Source organism: Coenobita brevimanus, chromosome 12 (assembly GCF_032717465.1).
Source record: "Coenobita brevimanus isolate Jiangsu-jjx chromosome 12, ASM3271746v2, whole genome shotgun sequence".
NCBI classification, from domain to species: domain Eukaryota; kingdom Metazoa; phylum Arthropoda; class Malacostraca; order Decapoda; family Coenobitidae; genus Coenobita; species Coenobita brevimanus.
Genome location: NC_136965.1, coordinates 7,290,779 through 7,313,892, shown reverse-complemented (window position 1 = coordinate 7,313,892; position 23,114 = coordinate 7,290,779). Strand labels below are relative to the sequence as shown.

At 41.9% G+C, this 23,114-nt stretch overlaps 1 protein-coding gene across 1 annotated transcript in view; it reads left to right on the top strand.

The window, feature by feature from the left end:
- LOC145413487 (tRNA (carboxymethyluridine(34)-5-O)-methyltransferase alkbh8) overlaps positions 1 to 23,114 on the top strand; it is a 386,005-nt gene that overhangs the window by 242,874 nt on the left and 120,017 nt on the right. Inside the window, exon 7 of the mRNA XM_080283187.1 lies at positions 9,555 to 9,739. Within this exon, the coding sequence (XP_080139313.1) occupies positions 9,555 to 9,739 (185 nt within the window). The remainder of the gene's footprint in view (positions 1 to 9,554; positions 9,740 to 23,114) is intronic.

Below are 23,114 nucleotides of genomic sequence, written 5' to 3'. Positions count from 1 at the left end.
TGACAGTATTTGTGTATGATATCGTGTGCTGGGTGTTGTTTTGATGTTCCTTGGTGTGTGTGTGTGGATGTGCTGCAGTGTAGTGTGGTGTATGGTGTGGGTTTGTGGAGGCTGCAGTGTGAGAATTTGTGTGCCTCTCATGTCTAGATGATCCTTGACTTTGAGGACTTTGGTTTCTTGATGTAGGTGGCCTGTGGGTGTAGTAGCTGTGCAGCCTGTGATAATTTTTAGGGTCTTGTTCTGTATGGCCGGTAGGGTGTTGAAGTGTGTTTTAGTGAGGTTAAGGGCCCAAGCAAGGCTTCCATAAATCATCACTGAACATATATATAGGGTTTCCATAATTCATCACTGAATGTATATATTGTTTGTATACTGTGGTGGTGGTTTCTTTGTTGTGTCCAAATGTTGGATGGGTAAGTGACCTCAAGGCATTGAGTCTTGGTGTTATTTTATTTTTAATGTTTGTGATGTGTTGTTTAAATGACACTGATGTATGTTACACCAAGGATTTTTTTTGGGGGGTAGGGGAGTGTTGTTTATGGTGAGGTATGGAATGTGACTGTGTTCTGCTGTCCAGTTTGTGAGAAGGGTCACTGTAGATTTGGCTGGGGCTATTTTAAGCCTGTTTGTGTTGAACCAGTCATGTAGTGTGTTGGGGTAAGGTTGGAGGATGTGTGCAACTCTTTTTACATTTTGGTGTGTACATGTGTTATGTCATCTGCATAGGAAGCTATGTGTATGTGTGGTGTGTGGGGTGTGGGTATGTCGTGCATGTATAGGTTAAAGAGTGTAGGGGACAAAACAGATCCTTGGGGGATGCCATTTGTGAAGTTTCTGATGTTCAAAGACTGACCAGCAAATGTTACATGTGCACATCTGCCTGCAAGTAGTTTGCCAGCCATCTTTTTGTGTTATTGTGCATGTTTGTGTTGAATATTTTGTTTGTGAGGTTGTGGCGGGGGATGGCATCAAAAGCTTTTTGAGTGCTTAAGGTTGCTAATGATGTGCTTCGTCTGATTGTAAGTGATAGATGCGAAATCTGGGTCTGTGGGGAACTGTCTCTTACATCAGATGATACGTCGGTCATCGCGATGAGGGTTTAGCTGGCTGACATGTGAAAAGTGATTGATGAGAGTGTTTGCTTGTTGTTTGTTTGAAGGTATGGTGTCTGTTGTTGTGATGGCAGCGTGTGCTTGTGTAGTGTTGCTGTTGATGAGTGTGATACTGTTTAGTGTTTTGTAGAGTTTGCTGGTGTTTGTTTTGTGTTCAAGTGTTTGAAGATAATTAATCCAGTTTAGTGTTTGCTGTTCTGATATTTTATTGTTTATTTGAGTGTTCTTGTATTTGTTGTACGGTGTCTATGGGGTGTTGGGGAGTGTCGTAGTGTGTCCTGTTGACTGATAAGGCCTTGAATTTCTGGTGTGAGGTTGGGGTTGTGTCTCTTTCTGTTGCCTCTAGGGATGTGTCTTTTGTCTGCATTTTGTATAATTGTATTGAAAGTGTGCACAGTGGTGTTGATGTTTGTGATGGATGTACTGTTTCATGTTTCAAAATGTTGTTCTGTTTCAGTTGTGAAGGCCTCCCAGTTGGCTCTCGTATAATTAGTATATGTGTGTCTGTCGCCAGCTGGGGTGATTTTGGTTTTGATAGTGATGATGATTGGGAAGTGATCAGATCCAAGGGTTTTGACCACTCTCCAGGATGTTGTGGGGGCAAGGTTTGGGGAGCAAAGGTGATGTCTGGGGATGATGGGAGGAAGAGGGTTTGGTGTGGGATATGGGTATGTTGATGGAGATTATTCAGTATGAAACAATGATCTTTGGGATTGTAGTACCAGCCCTCCATCTGTGTCAGGGTTGTTGACATGCCAGACCAATGCCTCGACGTTGAAATCACCACCCAGAATGATGTTGGGTATGTTAGTGATATAGTGTATTTGTGGAGAATAATTGTATGGTACTGTGGGGGACGACTTGGAGGGGAGAGGGGAATGTATATGTTGGCGATTGTTGTATGTGATTTGTTACCAGTGTACATTTTAATTTATTGTATTTCTGTTGTGGTGTCATGTGGGGAGAGAAGTGACTTTGTGTGTGCACTGGTATCTGAAAACTTAATTTATTTGTGTACCAGGGTGACAAGTCCACCTCCACCGCCGTCAGCCCGGTCTTGTCGAGTGGTGGTGAAATTATGAAATGTAGGTGTTTTTTGTGTTCTGTGTAGTTTTGTTTCTTGTAAGATGGCAGTGTGTATGTTTTGTTGTTTGATGAATTGTGTGAGTACAGTACTTGTTTTTTCGTATTTATGCCATCAATGTTTAATTGTTTATGTTGTGTGTGCGATGTGTGTGCGATGTGTGTTGGCTGCTGCAGCATGGGGGGGGGAGGTGGTGGTGTGGGTGGAGGGGAAGGGATAGGAGAGGGTTGTGATGGAGGTAAGGGTTGGGGTGGATTAGGATGGGGTGAAATGGGAGGGGCTGGGGGAATGGATGGTTTGGGATGGATCGGTGGGTTAGGCTGAGGAGGTGTAGAGCAAGTAGGAGTAGGATTGGTGAGGGGAAGGAGCATAAGGAGCAGGTCCAGGTGTTTGTGTAATGTTTTCTGGATGCAAGTGTTGTGCAGGTGTAATGGGTCCAGGTCTTGCAGGAATTGCACTGAACTGAACCCTTTGTCTGTTGGCACGACATGATAGGATTTGAGCATGTTGAACATATGTATTTGTTGGTGGGTCTAGGATTGCTCTCAATGTCCCAGGCTAGAAGAAGTCATCGAGAAATGACCACCAGGGAGCCATTTCTTGGTGTAGAAATAACAGTGTTGTTGTATGTGTTGTGCTGTGAGATGTGGTACTTGTCTGGGTGACCGAAGCCACTCCCGGGTTCTCGGGCCCCTTGAGGGTCCGGGGGGGGTTTGCGGTGGTTTGGCCCCCATGCTGTCCTCCTCTTCTCTTCGACAGCCTCTGGGGAGTAGATCCATGATAAGGGTCTACCCGCTAGAGGCTGTCAAAGAGCTCGGTGTTAGCACCAGTAGTGTTCCTGATTTACGTAAATTATATGGTAGATGGAATAAACAGTTATGCATGTCTGTTTGCTGATGATGCAAAGATCATGAGGAAAGTAGAAGTTGAGGAAGACTGTAAATTGCTGCAGGAGGATCATGGATAGGATACATGATTGGAGCTGGATGTGGGAAATGAAATTCATTTTTAAAAAATGTAAAATATTGGAAATGAGTAAAAGTACCAAAAGGCCATCACTGAATTATATGATGGGTAATGAACCAACTACAAAAGTGAGAGAAGAGAAAGATTTGGGAATGCTGGTCCAGGATAGTTTGTCACTGGAAAAACACATTAACAAGACATTTAGAGAGATGTATAAACTCTTGACTAACATAATACCATATCATTACATGGATGAGGAGATAATGAAAAAATTGATAGTGGCCATGATCAGCCCCAGGTTAGAATATGCAGCAGTAGTGTGGTCCCCACACAAAAGAAAGATATAAACAAGATTGAAAGAATACAGAAAACAGCAACCAAGATGGTCCCCAGTCTGGCAGATCTGTCATACAGAGAGAGGCTGGAAAAGCTGGATTTGCCTTCCATAGAGGAAAGGAGAGAGAGGGGCGACATGATTACGGTGTTCAAGGCCATGATGGGAGTAGATAAAATTGACAGAGAAGATCTGTTTGTATGGGATACGAGAGTAACAAGAGGACACGGAATGAAACTCAAGAGGCCAAGCTGCGTGAAGGATATCAAAAAATATAGTTTTCCTTATAGATGCATAGACCTGTGGAATAGCCTGGAGAAAGAGATCATCCAGTCTAAAAACTTAAATGAGTTTAAAGCAAAATTTGACTAATTGAGAAACAGAGACAGGACCCCATGAGTGTAGATCATTTCCTGTATATCACAGCTAGGTAAACACACACACACACACACACACACACACACACACACACACACACACACACACACACACACACACACACACACGGGAGACAAATGGGGATGAGGAGAAAGACAACCAGGGCTGGGGGAGGGAGACATGCCTGGCAGTGCTGAGTGTGGTGGGGGATGGAGAAGGGACAGGGGGAAGGGAGAACTGAGGGGATGGAGGAGGGATGGGGGGAGGGGAGAACAGAGGGGATGGAGGAGGGACAGGGGGAGGGGAGAACAGAGGGCATGGAGGGAGGGCTGGGAGAGCCTCATCCACCACCACTTATGCATTCAGACACGCTCTTTTCACACCTATGGAGGGGTTGAGTGTTCGGACAAGTAAATCGACAGCCATTCGGATTGTGGGAATGTTCCCCCATTTCTTTTGTTCAGTCTAGTGAATCGTCGGTTAGCTATGCGCCAGATCTCAGGGTATTTCTTTATATATATACATACATACACTATAAATATATATATATATAGGAAAGACACATTTTATGAAAAGTTGCAAGAAGGAGTAGGAAGGGTACCTAGACATGATGTTTTGATCTGCGTTGGAGACTTTAATGCAGTAATGGGCTGTTCAAATGAGGAATTTGAGGCATGTATGGGTAAGATGGGAGTTGGTAGTAGGATGTGTGAAAACGGAGTGAGGTTTGGAAGCTTCTGTCTAGCAAATGACTTCGTCATCGGGGGCACACTCTTTCAGCATTGCAATATACACAAGACAACCTAGGTGTCGCCGTGTGGAAAATATAAAAATCAGATTGATCACATCGCTATCAGTAGGAGGCATAGAAGTTCTCTGCTAGATGTTCATGTTAAACGGGGAGCAGATATTGGTAGTGACCATCAACTCAGCATTGCAAAAATAAGGTTTTAACTTAAAAATCAGAAGAAGGAAAAATCTGGTGTTGGTAGATACGATATTGTTAAGCTTAGAAGGGAAGGAGAAGAAAAGGAGGAATTCAGATTAGAATGCAGAAATAGGTTTTTGGTGTTGGAAACGTTGGAAGAGGGGGAGAGAAGTGTAGATGAGATGTGGGAGGATGTGAACAAAGTTTTGCATGAGACTGCTGAATGTACGATTGGAAGGAGACATAGATTCAGGAGAAAGAAATGGATATCAGAGGAAACGTGGGATATGATAAAAAAGAGAGGTGAGGCTAAATTGAGGAGTGAGATGCAATGCGTTGATGAACGAGAGATTGAATTAGCAAGAGCTGCGTACTGGAGTTTGAATTCAGAAGTAAGAAGGTTAGCTAGGAGAGATAAAAGAAGATGTGTGGATGAAAAGGTTGCAGAGACTGAAATCTCAATAAAAAAAAATGATGGACAGAGTCAAAGAATAGCATATGAATCGATTAGAGAACTGAGTGGTAATGCAGGTAAACGCAAGGAAATACCAGTTAGAGACAGGGAAGGAAATTTATTGACCAAAGATGGAGATATTAAAAATAGATGGAAAGAGCATTTTGAGACAGTTCTTAATAGACCAATACCACCAGAAGAGGATATACCGTCTGCTCAGGAAGATTTAAATATAGAAACAGGAGAGTTGAAGCTTGCAGAAGTGGAGAAAGCAGTAAAACAGTTAATGAATAATAAGGCACCAGGGGAGGATGGTTTATTTCCGGAAATGTTTAAAGTGGAGGGGGATAGATTAATAATGATCTTGACCAAGCTATTCAATAAGATATGGGTGACGGGGTTACTACCATCAGTTTGGAAGAATGGTGTAATTGTTAAAGTTCCGAAGAAGGGAGACCTGAGTGAATGTGGTAATTGGAGGGGAATCTCTTTGTCACTGATAGCTTTGAAAGTTTTCAGTAGAGTGTTGTTAAATAGGTTGGAGACGGTGGTTGAGGGTATTCTGAGGGATGAACAGGCTGGTTTTAGAAAGGGACGTGGTTGCAATGATCAGATCTTTATAGTTAGGCATTTGATGCAGCAAGTTAATGAAATGAGAGTACCGTTAAGTCTTTGTTTTGTTGATTTTGAAAAGGCTTTTGATAGTGTTTCGAGAGAGACTATGGGGAAGATCATGAGACATTATGGAATACCAGAGGAGTTTGTGAGGGTCATTATGAACATGCATGAGGACACATTTTGTAAAGTGATTGGTTGATGGTTGTCTGAGTGATTCATTTGAAGTCAAGTCCGGAGTAATTCAAGGTGGTGTTCTATCGCCTTTACTATTTATATTGGTCATTGATTACATTATGAAACGCGTTGGAACAGAAACCGGTGCAGGTATACTTTGGGGAGAGAACAGGAAACTTTTGGATTTAGATTATGCAGATGATATAGTTTTGATTTGTGATGGACCAGAAGAGATGCAGAGAGTGTTGGACTGTTTGGTGAGTGAAGGTCGCAAGGTGGGTTTGGTTATTAATTGTGGAAAAACTGAAATAATCAATATGAATATGGAAAATGCGCAGGAATGTGTAATTGGAGGTATGATTGTAAAGCAAGTTGATAGGTTTAAATATTTAGGTACTTATTTAGCCAAGGATGGTTCTTTGAACTTTGAATTCGAGGAAAGGTTAAAGAAGGCTAATCAGGCAATGGGAATGCTTAAAAATATTTGGAATAATAACAATTTTTCTGTGCATACAAAAATCAAACTTTATAAGGTAATGGTTAGGAGTATCTTAATTTATGGACACGAGTCTTGGTACAGCACAGTGACTATGGAAAATAAATTCTTGGTGCTTGAAAATAAAGCACTTAGAAGAATATTAGGAGTTAAGTGGTGGGAAAGGATACCAAATAGTAGAATTAGAGAAATAACGGGAGTGCAGCCGATCAATGAATATGTTAGATTCTCACGATGGAAGTGGCTAGGACATGTGTATAGGAGACAGGGAATAGTACGAGGTACACCAGGGTGGGTGGCACTTGGTAGGAGAGGTAGAGAAAGGCCAAAAGAGACGTGGGTGAGGACAATGAGACGGGAAGCTGGAGATGAGTGTTGGGGAGATCTTGAGGAGTTAGCACAAGATAGGATGTGGTGGTGTGAGTTCATCGAGGCCCTATGCATCCCCGAGGGTGCCACAGGAAATGATTGATTGATTGATTGATATATATATATGTGTGTGTGTGTGTGTGTGTGTGTGTGTGTGTGTGTTGTATAGCCAAACGCCATAATCCTGTAAGAGGTGGCTGTTTGTCTTTGAGTTAGTGGTTTTATGGGGAGGGGCACTAACCCTCACGAACCTTCTTGTTGACACATAGGGAACACGTGGGTTGGTTATATGGTTACCACCCAGCATTGTAAATGATTTTCTGGTTTACAGGAAATTATTAGGCTTGTCACACAATGTAGAACCACCTGAGAAGGAAAGAAGAAGAATAAAAAGTGACAGAAAGATGGGAGAAATAGGGAGAGATTAGGACAGACACAGAAAATGAATGATAAAGCAGAAGGAAATACATACACACTGCATTATTTATTTATTTAATAATACAGTAAGCCCCTGCGTTTGGCGATCCAATTAGTCTGGCGAAACTACCGCGAATTTTGCCAAACGCGAGTTCTTTTTACCATATAAATTGCCTATAAAGTGCCTCAATCAGTCTTTGGTCATTGCCAAAGTCCCCCTTTTGACCCCTAAAACACCATCTTTCGAGCTGAAATAAAATCTTTTGCCTTCACATATTATTACACATGTAGAAAACAGACCAATAAACAATAAATAAAGCTAATAAGACATGATATAAAGGTTGTAACTAACCGTAAATAGAGTGAAGATAGGCTTGCTTGGCTGGGGACGTCGGAGTGGCAGTGGGGGCAGCTTAGTTGCTACCACCACTTTCCTCATCACTCTCCCCCTCCTCCCCCATAACCCCCTTAGCAACCATTTGTCTCGCTTGATCATCCACTTCATTGAAGCCAGAAAAGTCAGCATCCAGCTTAAAGAGGGCAGCGAAGCTTGGCTGGGGAGGTTGGGGAGGTTGGGGTTCAACGTGCGGCCGCCAGGGGACCGCCAAGTTTGAATTCAAATCGCCAAGCGCGCATTCGGTGGTCCGTGGCCACCCTACCGCCAAAAGTGAGTTTCGCCAAGTTGAAATTCGCCAAACGAGGGGGCTTACTGTAGTTGTTTAGTAATAGTAATAATAATAATAATAATAATAATCTGGTCTTTTGTTTCTCAAAAGTCTGTCTATCTATCTATTGCCAGATGCCTCAATCCCGTTTGGGGTGGCCACAAACAAATCGCCTCCAAGTCGCCCTGTCCCCCGCCATTTCACTGCCCTGCTCCCAACTCACACCCCCCTCTCTCATATACCTCTCCACCCCATCCCTCCATCTCATCCTCGGCCTCCACCTCACTCACATACACTCTCTTCGTCAGTCTTTCATCCTCCATCCTCTCCACATGGCCAAACCACCTCAGTGTGTTCCTCATAACGCTTCCTATCACATCCACATCAACACCACAATGCTCCTTTATATCCTCATTTGTCAGCCTGTCTCTCCACGTGACTCCACAGGCTCCTCTTAAATAACTCATTTCCACTGCTCTCACTCTTGACTTGTGTCCTTCCAACAATGTCCAAGCTTCACTTCCGTACGTTAGAGTTGGTATCACAATACTGTCATGTAGTAACTTTTTCACTTCCATGCTCACTTCCCTGTTTCTTATCACTGCTTTCAAAGAACCAGCAACCTTTCTTCCCTGCTGTACCCTTTCAAGCACTTCACCCCTCCAAACCTCCATCCTTACTCATCACACTACCCAAGTACTTAAACGTACTCACATTTTCCAATTCCTCACCATCCATCTTCGCTGTACATTCACTAACTTCACCTCTCTCAAAAGTGCCAGTAGTAATATTTATTATTTTCTGTAGGTTCTCAGTCATGAACCAGAAGCATTTCTATTAATGTTGTTTTATTATAAGCAGCATTTTAGCTGCACATATTTTTTATTGTAAGGGAGGACTGACTGTATGGACACTTGAAATAATCATGGTACTATGAAACTAATGTGTAGTGTGTCCAGGCATCTCGAAATGATCGGATCTTGAATTTGGCTTTCTCTTGTATTTTGTTTTTCTCTTGGAAGGAACAACAATTGCGGGCTCACAGCCTTTGGTTCCTTCTTCCTTGCATTAAAAAAAAAAAAAAAAAAAAAAAGCCAGTGTATTTTGATCCACACATTAACTCATGGAAGTAAAACATGAAATGTATTGAAAGAACACTAGTCAAGAGTAAGAGAAGTGGATAGTAGTTAGCCAAGGGAAGCATGTAGAGTTACATTGAGAGAAAGGCAGAGAAATTAAGAATTTTGGGAACTTTGTGGTATTTATGTGGATGTGCTTGATTGTGTTAGGAAGAGTGCCCTGAGGTGGTATGGCAGTGTAGAAAAAATGGTGAGTGAGAAATTGGTAAGGACAATGTATGTGATTGAGATGGAGGGGTAGTGAGGAGTGGGGGAGGGGGAGAGAGGGAGAGGTATTAGAATTAGATCTTGCCTGATGACATAAGACGGGATGACGTGGATGTGATTTGTTCATGACCACCACCCCTGGGATTAAGATGTGGCTGCAGATAAAAGTGATAGAAAATAAATACATTATTGTGTACCCTTTTGTGTGGTCAGGTACGAGTGGAGCCATGGCATCTGCCCGCGTATGACAGATGTGGTGGCCAGCAAGGGAGGAGCACTGGGACTGCAGTTGATGCCTCGCAGGGAACGCCTGTCTTTTACATTTAGGAAGATTCGTGTTGATGAGTGTCCCTGTCAGAATCCCCTTGTCTGTGACTCTTATATTAAAAAACAACAACGTAAGTACAGTATATGTTTTAAGTGTAATATTCCATATTCATAGTTGTATTTTGTTTCAATATGTGTAGAAGTACAGTACAAGTACTGTGATAGAATCTAGCAGAGAAGCTGAGCACTAAAGCAGCAGCAGATGAATATAAGCACAGGACAAAGAATTATGGTCTGTAAATTGGGAAGTGATGGTTTCAGAAAAAAATGTGGAATACAAATACCCCTTGATTATCGTACACATAGTTATAGCAGTTTTCATTATCACTGCAGGAAGAAAATGTGCACTCCTGCTGTTATCACGCATTTTTCTGCTAAAAACATCATTGTCATGCACCTGAGCTGGTTTTTGCAGACAATGATGGTGCAGAATCTGTGGTTTCTGCTGGTTTTGTAGGATTCAAAGATGAGGCTCTACCCGAGGAGTTAATCCCACATGGGGAATACCATTAACTCTCCACCCCCTATCCATAGAACTCCTTACCTCAAGTCCATTTCAGGACTCTATATGTTTCTTCCATATTGTACGCTTTTCATCATTTTCTGCTAACATAACCATGCCTACATATGTTTCTGATACATACCATAACAGTATGTATTTACTGAGTCTAAATTGTTGTTAAAGGGAAAATTTGGGTTTATGAGTGGTGTGCCCAGTACCAGTGAGGATAAATCCTATAGGTTCTGTGCTTTCATTATTATTCAGTTTCATTATCACATTCTAGACGCAGTACCAATTGTACATGACGGCCAAGGGATCACTGTACCGGCTGTCTGGTTAGGAATTCTGTGGGTATGAATAGTTTTGCAACTGTATCAACTAGTTAGACAGGAACAGCATGGTGGGATGTGTAGATAGAAAGAGTAGTGAAGAGAAGAAAAAGAGATGAATGGAATGGATGCCTCAAAACAAGACCCTCACCTCAAATAGTCTTAACCATACTCCATATATATATATATTTTTTTTAAATTCTGAACATGAGACATGTTAAGACATATTGGTGCATAATGGTGTGGTTAGCTTTGGTGTGCAGGCAGTATTCTGGGGGAAGTGTGATTGATTGTAGAAAATACTATGAATTTGAGTTTATTTATCTGTATTCATGAATTCATATTTATGCCACCAACCCAAAGCCAGTGAATGGTGAATAACATGCATTCACTAATCTTAGACAGATCTTGCTTTTAGTATTTTTTGGGTTAAGTCAGTAAGAATGAGCAAGATTGTTGTGATGTCTTCCCTTCCCTTTCCAAAGAGTCCCTGCTGTGGGCTAATACACCCACTGGTTTTGCGTACTATTCAACTCTGTCAGTAATATATTTTGGTGCTCTTACCAACCTGCAGCAGGTTAGGGGTTTTTACTCTTTCTGGTGCAGTTTGTCACAAGGGCATGGGAAGCAGTTCCATCTTGTGTGGTGTTTGTGATACGTAGGTGCATAAGAGATGCAGTAGTGTCAGAGGTAGACAGCAAGACAATGCGGATATCTTGTGTGTGGTGTGTCGGGGAGAGCATGTAAAGATTGTCAGGCATGAACGGTATGATCTTGCTAATGAATCTCTTGAGTGTGTGGAAGAGCTTTGTTACTTGGGAGACATGTTATATGCTGGAGGTGGGGCTGGAGTGCCAAAAGTGAGGAGTGGTTGGAAGAATTTCAGGGAGCTGTTTCCTCTTCTGACATTGAGAAGACTTTCCCTCCATGATAAGAGATCTTTGTAGCAGCATGTGTTAGGAGTGTAATGCTCTATGGTAGTGAGACCTGGGCTGTAAAGGAAGAGGATATTCATAGGCTTAAACGTACAGGAATGAAAATGGTGTGGAGGATGTGCAGGGCATCCTTGAATGCGAGGTCTGGGGGTACTAGGCTAATGATGGAAGAGTTAAGAGGAAGGATGAGACCGGATTGTATTGGTATTGTGCTGAGGAGGGGTGGATTAAGATGGTTTGGGCATGTGGAGAGAATGGGGGATGACAGTTGGGTGCAGAAAGTGAGAAGTGTGAACATTGGGGTTAGGGTTGTGAGAGGCAGAGTGAAAAAGTTCTGGGTTTAGGTCATAGAGTGTGACCTCAGGGACTGAATAGATGTTGAGCAGCGTGGAGAACCACCATTAGGTGATCAAGGCTGATGCATGCAAGCATATTGGATCCTTTATAAATGAAATTAAATGAATCCACTGGGTTTACCATCCTTATGAATCCAGGGTTTAGCATCCATATGAGTCCAGGGCCACAATAAACACAAAGTAAAAGTTGACTTGAATGCTGTTGAGACAAGGACATGAGAGGATGACAGAGATGATTATATGATCTTGTGAATGGATATGGAAAGTAAAACTGAAGGAAGTGTGTCGAACAGGGCAGCACTCCCGAGGTGGATGGCAAGCTGGTAATAGGGAGAGCTGGAGCTCCCGTTTCACCAGCCTCCAGGACTTGATCCAGACCATCTCCCTTTGCTGAACATTTTCAGTGCATTCACTTACACAGAGAGTAGGCCAGCATGCTCTTATAATACCTCTACCTTCAACACTCTACACCACACTACATGCACATAACATATCACACCTTCTGTTCACTCTCTTTATCAATGGCCACTGCAATGTTACTATCAAATGAGGTGGTACCTTGGATTGCCACCACCGGCAGGGTAGGGATGGCAGCACAGGGTCCTCCCGGTCGCCATCAAGCAACTGAGCCAGCAGCGACTATTGCAGTTTCCAGTAATGTTCGTCAGCAGAGAAGTGAAAGTGCAGCCTTATTCTTCACTAACATCCGCGGCCTCAGCACAAATTTAAATTCAGTTCATTTTTTCCTTCAGTCCATATCCCCTTTGGCCCTTTTCCTCACAGAACCACAAATCTCACCCTCTACTGATATATCCCCATTTTGTTTTCCCAGTTACCATCTCCTTACAAACTTCTGTAACAAGGGCGGCACCTGTTGTTATATCAAATCCCAGTATGCAGTTGACACTATTTTAAACTTCACTTCATCAAGTTTTGATTACTCATTGTATAAACTAAAGTGTCAAAATATTACCAAATATATTTGTGTAGTCTATCGCTCCCCCAATGCATCTTCAGAACCCAGTGTATTTGATTCCATATCCACACAGTTGAGTAACCTTAACCTTGCCCTTAGCACCGAAAGTACCATTTTGGATGATTTTAACATACATAATGTTGAATGGTTATTGCATTCTGCCAGGGCTGACGATGTTGGTCTAGAGTGTGAGCTGTTTGCAGAATCATTTAATCTCACCCAGCTGGTAAAGCAACCAACCAGAATACCTGATGATCCTGACCATAATGCCCATCTCTTGGATTTATTCTTGACAAATAATCCAGATCAATACAGGATAGAGGTACTGTCACCACTTGGTTCCTCTGACCACAATCTCAGCAAAGCCTCATTAGTTAACCCCCTCACACCTCCCCGTTCTGAACCTGTCAGGGTGACCCAGTGGCACTTTGATAGGGCAAACTGGGATGGATTTAGAAATTATCTTGCTGACATTCCATGGCAGTCTTTCTTCTCTAGTATCCCAATTCTACCCAGTCCCACATTTGCGACTTAATACTAGCTGGTATGGAGAGAGAAACCTGTATTTTACACAGGAAAAATCATCTGAGAAATAACCAATACACCGGAATCGAACCCGGGACTCTCAGGTGAGAGCCAGGCAGCATACCATTACACCACGACCAGGTAAAAGTTAACTCACGTTGTCACAATCTTGGAACCAACGTCCCTCCGCCCCCACTGTGGGCCTGAAGAGGGTGAGTTAACCCCCTGGCACTCGGGCAAGTAGATGCTTTTAATCTATCCCAAGCACTTCCAGCAAGTCAGAATGAAGAGAGAAACCTGTATTTTACACAGGAAAAATCATCTGAGAAATAACCAATACACCGGGAATCGAACCCAGGACTCTCAGGTGAGAGCCAGGCAGCATACCACTTCACCACGACCAAGTAAAAGTTAACTCACGTTGTCACAATCTTGTAACCAACGTCCCTCCGCCCCCACTGTGGGCCTGAAGAAGGTGAGTTAACCCCCTGGCACTCGGGCAAGTAGATGCTTTTAATCTATCCCAAGCACTTCCAGCAAGTCAGAATGAAGAGCATCTACTTGTCCGAGTGCCAGGGGGTTAACTCACCCTCTTCAGGCCCACAGTGGGGGGCGGAGGGACGTTGATTACAAGACCGTGACAACGTGAGTTAACTTTTACCTGGTCGTGGTGTAGTGGTATGCTGCCTGGCTCTCACCTGAGAGTCCCGGGTTCGATTCCCGGCGTATTGGTAATTTCTCAGATAGCTGGTATGGATTTATTCATACCAAGTCAACAGTTCACTAAAAGACCGAACTCTCCAAAATGGTTTGATGGCAACTGTGCCACAGCAACAGCCCAAAAGTCATTAGCATGTAACTCTTACTTAAAAACAACACATCTGAATCACTCTGTCAATTTAAAATTGCTAGAAATCATGCAAAAGCTGTAATAAATCTAGCTAAATCAAACTTTCTTCAAAAGCAAGCATCAAAACTACTTAACAACCCTAATGACAATAGAATATTCTGGTCAGCTCTTAATTCTTTCAATAATAACTTTAACAAGTCATCTTCCATTCCCCCACTGAAATCTTCAGATGGCGGCATCACAAATGACCCTTGTGGGAAAGCGGATATTTTTGCCAGTACATTTTCCAGAAATTCCACCATAGAGGATGCTAGCCAGAATGTCCCAGTACTAGAACTTGACTCTCCCGAAATTGCCCCACTTAATATACAGACAAGATACATAAAATCCATCCTAGACAATTTACCTACCAACAAAGCTCCAGGCCCAGATGGAATTCTGCCAATTGATTTGAAAAAGTATTCCCTTGCCTCTGTTCTAGCTAAATTATTCAGACTATGCATATGTACTTCTTCATTCCCAAATTCATGGAAAGAAGCCAATATCCATCCAATTCCGAAGAAAGAAAGTTCCTCTGACCCCTCTGATTACAAACCAATAGCTGTTACATCTCTTGGTAAGGTATTTGAAACTTTAATTAATAAGCACGTTGATAAACATCTTGAATCCAGCAACTTAATTAGTGATGGACAATATGGTTTTCACCATGAAAGATCCACCATTGATATACTGTACTCAGTTTCCTAATGCATATCATCCATCAATCAACTGACCTACATGGAGAAACTCATGCAGTAGCCCTTGATATCTCTAAAGCTTTCGACAGAGTATGGCACCGTTCCATGCTGTCCAAACTCCCTTGCTATGGACTGATGTCTTTTGTTCCTTTGATTTCTTCATATCTTAGTGACAGGAAAATAAAAGTAGATGATGTATATTTCAATTTCCACTCAGTTAATGCCGGCGTGCCACAGGGTTCAGTAGTGGCGCCAACCCTATTCTTGGTTCATATTAATAATCTCTTATTTGTCACCCACAATCCCATCCATTCATATACAGATGACTTAACACTACATAGTTCATTCACACTCAGGCACCCATTTACAAAGTCTAATATCTCTACCTGTCAACTCAGTACAGCCATCTCCAAAAATCAAGACCTATCTATGATCAGTGAATGGGGACAAAACAACCTTGTCTCATTTAATGCTAGTAAAACTAAATATATACTATTACTAATAGACAGATATTGCCAGATTCGTACATTACCTTTAGTGCTACTAATATTCCCATCTCCAAAAGCTGAACATCTCATGTTAGGTCATTTGCTAAAACCGCCTCAAAGAAACTTGGATTATTGTACAGAGTCCGTAACTTCTTCACTGACAAGCAGTTAGCTATAATTTATAAGAGTCATGTATGTCCTCAGCATGAATATTGCTCACGCTTGTGAAATGGATGTGGAGAGGTTGCATTAAAACAACTAGACAAAATTCAGAACAAAGCTGTTAGAATTATTAACAACCCTGCCATTACAAATAAACTACCTCCCCTTCAAGTAAGAAGGAATGTTGACTCCCTTGCATTATTTTACAGATATTTTTATGGCAAATGCTCAGACGAAATTGTGTCCATGGTGCCACCTCTCCATGCCTTCCCTCGTTCTACACTGGCATCTGGTAGTGCTCATGACTGGAATGTCACTCAGCCATATTGCAGAACTTCTGCCTATCAGAATTCTTTCATTCCCCGAACTGCATCTCTCTGGAACTCGCTTCCCCAGAGTTGTTTCCCTCCAAACTTTAGCCCACAGCTGTTCAAGTCTAACTGTTACAGATATTTTATGAACGGAGAACACCAGTAATCTGGTGTATGGATTATTTACTTTTTATTCATTTGTTTTTCCTTCCTCTGTTCTGTTATTTGAAAAAAAAAAAATAAAATAAAAAAAATAAAAGGAGAGAAGAGTACATTCCGTGAAAAACTGAATTTGGCAAGCATAAGATACAAAGTACAGTATTGACAGATGAATACAAGCTAAAAGTGATGCTGAATTTAGGGTCTAAAATGGGAGCAAATGGGTTTTAAACACCTGTAGAACGGAGGCAGTTTGTGTTTTTTAGGAATGGTGAGTGTGGCATTGTGAAGACAGCAACTAGTGGGAATGGTGCAATTTGGTGGGTTATGTTGGCTGAAAATGCAGTGGAAAATAAAAGAGAAAGATGTTGCTTGAAAGAATACAGCTGAGGGTTCAGTTGACATTAAGAAAGAGTATGCTGAAAGTACTAAACATATGGAGAGAACAGTAAGAAAAAATAAAAATTACAAGCAGCGATGGCGAGGTTCAGCATCCATTGTGCACAGCATAGGCTACTGAAAGTGACAGATACATGGACTTCAGAGGAGTTGTTTAAAGAGGAGTAGGCTACTGTGCACAGTGAAGTGGGCACCGAAAAAGTCTGAACAAAATCATATGAATAAAAATCATCTGTACAAAAATTTTTCTGTGCAAAAACAGTAATAATAAGATTTTGGAAAAGCTTCAGAACAACAATCATATGATGAATAAAAATATGTCTCTTGAATATAAATCATTTGATGAACAAAAGTACCAACTGATGAACAAAAAATCATCTGATGAAGAAAATATCCTCTGAACACAACTGTCTGATGGCCAAACAAAGTATCTGATGGACAAAAAATTGTTTGATGAGTTTCATAAACATACTATCTGATTTAAATTTATCATCATCAACATCATCCAATCCTACATTGCCCCATGAGGAATGTAGGAGCCCGGGGCTAGGCAAGTTGGCCTTGACATTTAAGATGAGTGACCAGCTTCACTCATCCCTGGGTGACATTACGTGAGCAGTAACCCCCAGCTACCCTTTGGATATAAACCTTCACCGGCACAATCTGATTAGAGCACCATAATTACCCACTAAACCCCCAAATTTGGTTATATAGTTACTACCTGATGTACAGGAAACCATTTGGCTTGTCACTCTGTGTAGAGTCACCCACAGGCAGAAGGAAGAGGAAAGAATGAAGGAAAGAAAGACAGAAGAGGGAGTGTACAGTCACCCGTAGGCAGAAGGACGAGGAAAGAATGAAGGAAAGACAGAGGAGGATGGAAGGAAAGAAGGATGGAGGAGAGGAAAGGGCTGACACCCAAGAGCAGCACTACATCAGCTGAGTGGATGGTGAGTGCCCCTACCTACCACAGTGTAGAAAAGAAAAAAAAAAAAAAAGTGAATTAAAATTGATACACAAAATTTTTGAACAAAAATTATCTGATGGATAGTTCATATAATGTACAAAAATCTGTTAAACAGTATAGTCTGAGCAAAAATTGGCTGATGGGAAAAAAACAAAAATTGCAGTTAAAAAAAAAATCTGGTAAGATATATCACCTGGTAACAAAATTTTCGGATGATCATATTATTGTCAAAAAAAAAAAAAAATGTTGAGTAAAACATCATCTAAACGGTAAAACGGCAGATGAAAAATATTCTGTCAGAACATGTCGCTCATAGAGATATATAAACCCACCAAATTTGGTTTGGATTGAATGAGCACTTTGGTTGTGGAGAATGACAGTGCAACGCAGATACACGGTTAATGGCAATGAAAAAATGCTATGTCAAAAGATGACAGTCACATAGATAAATTGACTTGATCTTCATCCACTCCCTTGATGCAGTGCTGCCTACATCTTTCTTCACCCTTATCATTCTTTTTCTGTGTTTGCCCTCCTCTCTTCCTATTTCTCCCATCTTTCCTGTCACTTTTTATTACTCTTCTACCTTTTTCTGGTGGTTTTATATTGAGTGATAAGCCTGATGGTTTCCTGTAAGCCAGGAAACCATTTACAACACAGAGTGGTAACCATATAAGCAAGTTATTCATGTTCCCTGCATGTCAACAAGTGGGTTGGTGGAGTGATACTGCCCCTCCCCATAAAACAGATAACTCACAGACAAACTGCCACCCCTTTCAGGATTATGGCATCTGGCTGTAGATAGAACTTGCCAAATTTGGTTTTGGATCGGGTAAGTTGTTTGGTTGTGAAGAAGTTTTTTTATTTTTTTATGGATTAAAAAAATATATATATATGGCAGTCATATAACCTTATGGATATTAATCTCATGAATAACTTTCCTCGTCTTTCTGCCTACGGGTGACTTTGCACTCCCTCTTCTGTCTTTCATTCCTTCATTTTTTCCTCTTCCTTCTGCCTGTGGGTGACTCTACTCTGAGTGACAAGCCAAAATGGTTTTCTGTACACCAGGAAACCATTTACTACACTGGGTGGTAACCATATAACCAAATTTTGGCGCCTGGTGGTTTAGTGGGTAATTATTGTGCTCCAATCGGATTGAGCCGGTGAAGGTTTATATCCAAGGGATGGTGGGGGTTTATTGCTCACGTATTGCCACTCGGGGATGAGTGAGGCTGGTCACTCTCATCTTAAATGTCAGGACCAACTGCCTAGCCCCGGGCTTCTACGCTCCTCATGGGACAACATAGGATTGGATGATGGATGGATGGATGAATAACTTCTGTTCGTCATATATACAGCTACTGCAAATTGACCTAGGACCTCCCCCCACAAGGTATTAAAAAACACAGAAATCATAGAATATCACAATGTTTGTTCATGAAATGCCATTCATTAATACGAAATCATGTTTCCCTTGTTTTTCAGGATCAGTTGGATGCGTTTTGGCATGGAATAACTTAGATCTCTAAAGTAATCTAAGGACATTTCTTTGCACCAATCATTTGTCAGCTCAATCTTGAGGTTGTCCAGACTGGGTGTCTTCTTCTCTGCCATGATTTTTTTCATCCTTTCCCAGCAGTTTTCTATCAGATTTAGATCCAGACTGTTGCCAGGCCAGTCGAGGACTTCAATCCGATTATCCTGAAGCCGTTTTGTCACCTTTCTTGACTTGTGACATGGAGCTGAATCATACATGAAAAAGTCACACCCATGAATAGCAAAAAAGTTTAACAAATTATCTTTCAGAACTTGAATATACCAGCCACCATTTATCATCAAGTTCTTAGGAAGAAAGTAGAGGCCTCCCCTTCCCAGTTCACCTGAGAAACACCCCCATGCCATTACTGATTGTGGGTGCTTAACAGTCGGCACCGTGTAAGCAGGATCATATCGACTATGGGAGGCAGGGCGATGAACCTTGGCAGAACGCACCTGGAATACAGTAATCCCGCATTTTTTGCGGATTTTTTGTCTACGGTTTTGCCCTCTCGCGGATTTTCTTAGCATTAATAAGTTCAACTAAAATATCCTTGAATATACAGAAAACAAAAAATTTGAAATTCCCGCAGCTTCCAATTGTAGCGCGGTAAACTCACGCCACCCTCTGTCCCTTTCCCGCGGCCCCTCTGCCAGTGTTACCATATCTAGCATAATTTTATTCTTTTAGCATAATTTTGATCAAATTTTCGAGTCTGGAATATTTTTTAGCATATTAGAAGTTTTAGAATCATTCTAGCATAATTTAGAATGGAATGGAGTATTTTTGGAATAATTTTATAAAAGCTACAAATCAGAGAGAGAGAGAGAGAGAGAGGGAGAGACGAATAAGGTAAGAAGATGTTTGAATAATTGGTTACTTTCAGTTTGGGCTTGGTTGGGTTGGATTAGGTTAGGTTAGGTTAGGTTAGGTTGGATTAGGTTAGGTTCGGTTTGGTTCGGTTAGGTTAGGTTAGGATAAGTTTGAGCTTTGTACTTTACCCATGAAACCTAGGTTTTTCCGATGGATTTTGGTATGATTCATTCGATTTTCAGCTTCATTTCAGTCAGAAATGACCATTTTCTGTGTTTCCCCCCCTCCCTATAACCCCCGATTCCCCAAAGATCCCCCATTATTGCAGGGGGATGGGGGGGGTCATATCTCAAAATCTGATTATTTCCGACGGAAATGATGCTCAAAATCGAATTAATCGCATCAAAATCCATCAGAAAAACGTAAGTTTCGTGGGAAAAAGCAGTATGGGCAGAAAACCGATATTTATCCTCTTACTGTATGTAGGTTCATTTTAATATTTTCATAGTAAACAATACATAATTAATATGTTGCACGAATATGTATAGAATTTTATCATTTAGCTTCAAGTTAGCATAATTCATTTTTTACTTGGAACAAATTTGCTCAATCTAGCATAATTTTTTCATTGCCCTAGCATAATTTCGTTGTTTGGATATGGCAACACTGCTCTCTGCCCCGCATTCCTCAGTCCACGCCTGACTGCCCTACGTGTCTGGTGTGCTTGTAACCACACTATGATATGAGCCTCTTGCCTCCCACTTGCTTTCCACATGGCCCCAGGACGTAAGCCAGCCTCACCAAAGGCTAATAATACAATTAGTAAGAACTCCAAAGTGACAAAACGATCAAGAAAAGTTATGACCTTAGCAGAGAAAATTGTGTTACTGGACAAGCTAAGAAACGAGTGTGCGAGTGTTTGCTATCACCAGTTAATGCATCTTTTTATTTTGTACTGTTTTGTGAATAAATGTGTAGATATTTGTGTATTACAGTACGGTGTTTACGTTTTTCCTTCATAATGGAGTATGTGCTTTCAATCTTGTTAGAAGGTATTTCGGGATGAGTATGGAGGTTTCGGGACAATTCGCAGTCACAACAAACACAAAACAATTCGCCTTCATTAATGAAGATAGCTATGGGTGACACTAGAATATAATTCAAAGGCGACTATAGCGAGGAAGAAAAAAGTTAATTATTGACTAAAGGAGCAACTAATAAATAATATCCAGAACCTACGCTACTGAACATAGACTTTGCTGGATCCCCCTGAAATATAGTTATTAAAGTATTGATTAATTAAAAGTAAGTATATTGATAAAAGTATTGATTAGTATATTTATAGAATGGCCGGGAATCATCCAGGGTGCGAATTGTTCTGAAGGGGAATCGTCCATGTTTTGACGGGGAATTGTCTGACGGCGAATTGTCTCGCAATCAGTATGGACATGGACTGTGTGATGGGCAGCATGATGGACACAAGTGTAAGATTCAATTGTTAATAGAGTATTCGCGAAATTGACTTTTCGCGGGGGTTACAAGAACGTAACTACCGCGAAATATGCGGGATTACTGTACTTGAAATGTGCTCTCATCAGAAAACATAACTTTTCTCCACTCATCCAATGTCCAGTGGGCATATTTCTTGGCAAACTGAATGCGCTGCTTCTTCAGGCAGTCAGTGAGAAGCAGTTCCTTGGCTGTGGTGCGGCTCGGCAAATCCAGCTCCTTCTGCAAGCGATGTTGGATAGTTCGAATTGAGATGTCTTGTGACAGCTGGGGATGCATTCTCTTCAATTCTGCTGCTGTTAGTCGAGGATTCTTGATTAATTCCCTCTTCAGAAGTTTATCTGTATCTCTGGAAGTCGTCCTCTTCTTTCCACCGCCATGCTTGTGCTCTGGTATGACATCAGGTGGCAGGCCGCGCACTGCAACAAGAATCTTTATGACAGTCGACTTTGCGCATCCTGTACGTTCACAAATCTTACTGATAGGGACATTATCCTGCCTCCATGCAATATATACAGATCCTCTCATTCCTTGAGCAGTACTTTCCAGGCATGACAACTTGAATCTCGGAAAATAACAAGGCAAACAGTAATGCATACGAAGAAAGAGGGAGATGCAAGTTCGGAGCAACGGGAACACATACTCCCACTTTCGCTTCTAGGCAAGCACTGACGTGCTGAGTGTTTCACCATCTCCCTCCAACACCAGAGGAGTTGCCAGTTACTTCTCAAAAAAATTCACTTGCTAGAGCTGGAAACACAAAACAAAGACAGACAACTCTTCCATAGCAATTCTGTGCGTAGGTCCTAAGTCAATTTGCGGTTGGTGTACTACATGACAGTATTGTGATAGCAACTCTGACGTATGGAAGTTAAGCTTGGACCTCGTTGGAGGGACAGAAGTCAAGAGTGAGAGCTGTGGAAATGAGTTATTTGAGGGGAGCATGTGGAGTCACATGGAGAGACAGATTGACAAATGAGGAAGTGAAGAATCGTTGTGGTGTGGATGTGGCTGTGACAGGAAGCGTTAGGAGAAACACACTGAGGTGATTTGGCCATGTGGAGAGTGTATGTGAGTGAGGTGGAGGGGAGTAGAGGGAGGGGGAGGCTGAGGATGAGATGAAGGGATGGAGTGGAGAGGTATATGAGAGAGGGGGGTGTGAGTTGGGAACAGGGCAGTGGAATGGCGGGGGACAGGACAACATGGAGGTGATTTGTTTGTGGCCACCCCAAACGGGATTGAGGCGTCTGGCAGTGGATAGATAGATAGATAGATAGTTTTGCTGTTGTTGTCATTTTGTTTTGTTTTTATGTTCTCCCTTACTATGAGTAAACAACACCAGTGCCCTCGCTGGAGTAGGTCTGTAGCAAAAAGTGTACAAGCACTAAAGTGCACCTGCTGCAGCGAGTGGATTCATATAGCTTGTGAAAATTTGGATGCAGGCAACTATCCATTCATGAAGAAGAGCCACCAGCTGGGCTTTTGCTGGCTGTGTAGCCGGTGTGTTGCACCAGCAGTCGAGGTCTTGGCTGGTGGAGGAAGTAGTACCAAGAAGGAGGTTGAAGATAAAGTTATTGGGCCGATCTTTCAAGCAATCAGAGACGCATCTAATAGACTGGAGGCACTAGAGACCAAGGTCTCATCACCCATGGCGGTCACGCAAGATCAGGCCAAGTCATTTGCGGATGCTGTTCGTGGGTCTCTCGCGGGGGGAGGGAAGGATCTGCCTGGGGGCTTGATTGAGATCAGTGCTCATGGCCAGAAAAAAGCCATTCATAGTCAGCATGTACTGATTGTGAAACCAGAGAGTGACACTGGTGCCCTGACAAATCAGATGGGACCAGAAGACATCAGAGACGTACTTAACTCGGTACCAGTTGATAGCTGC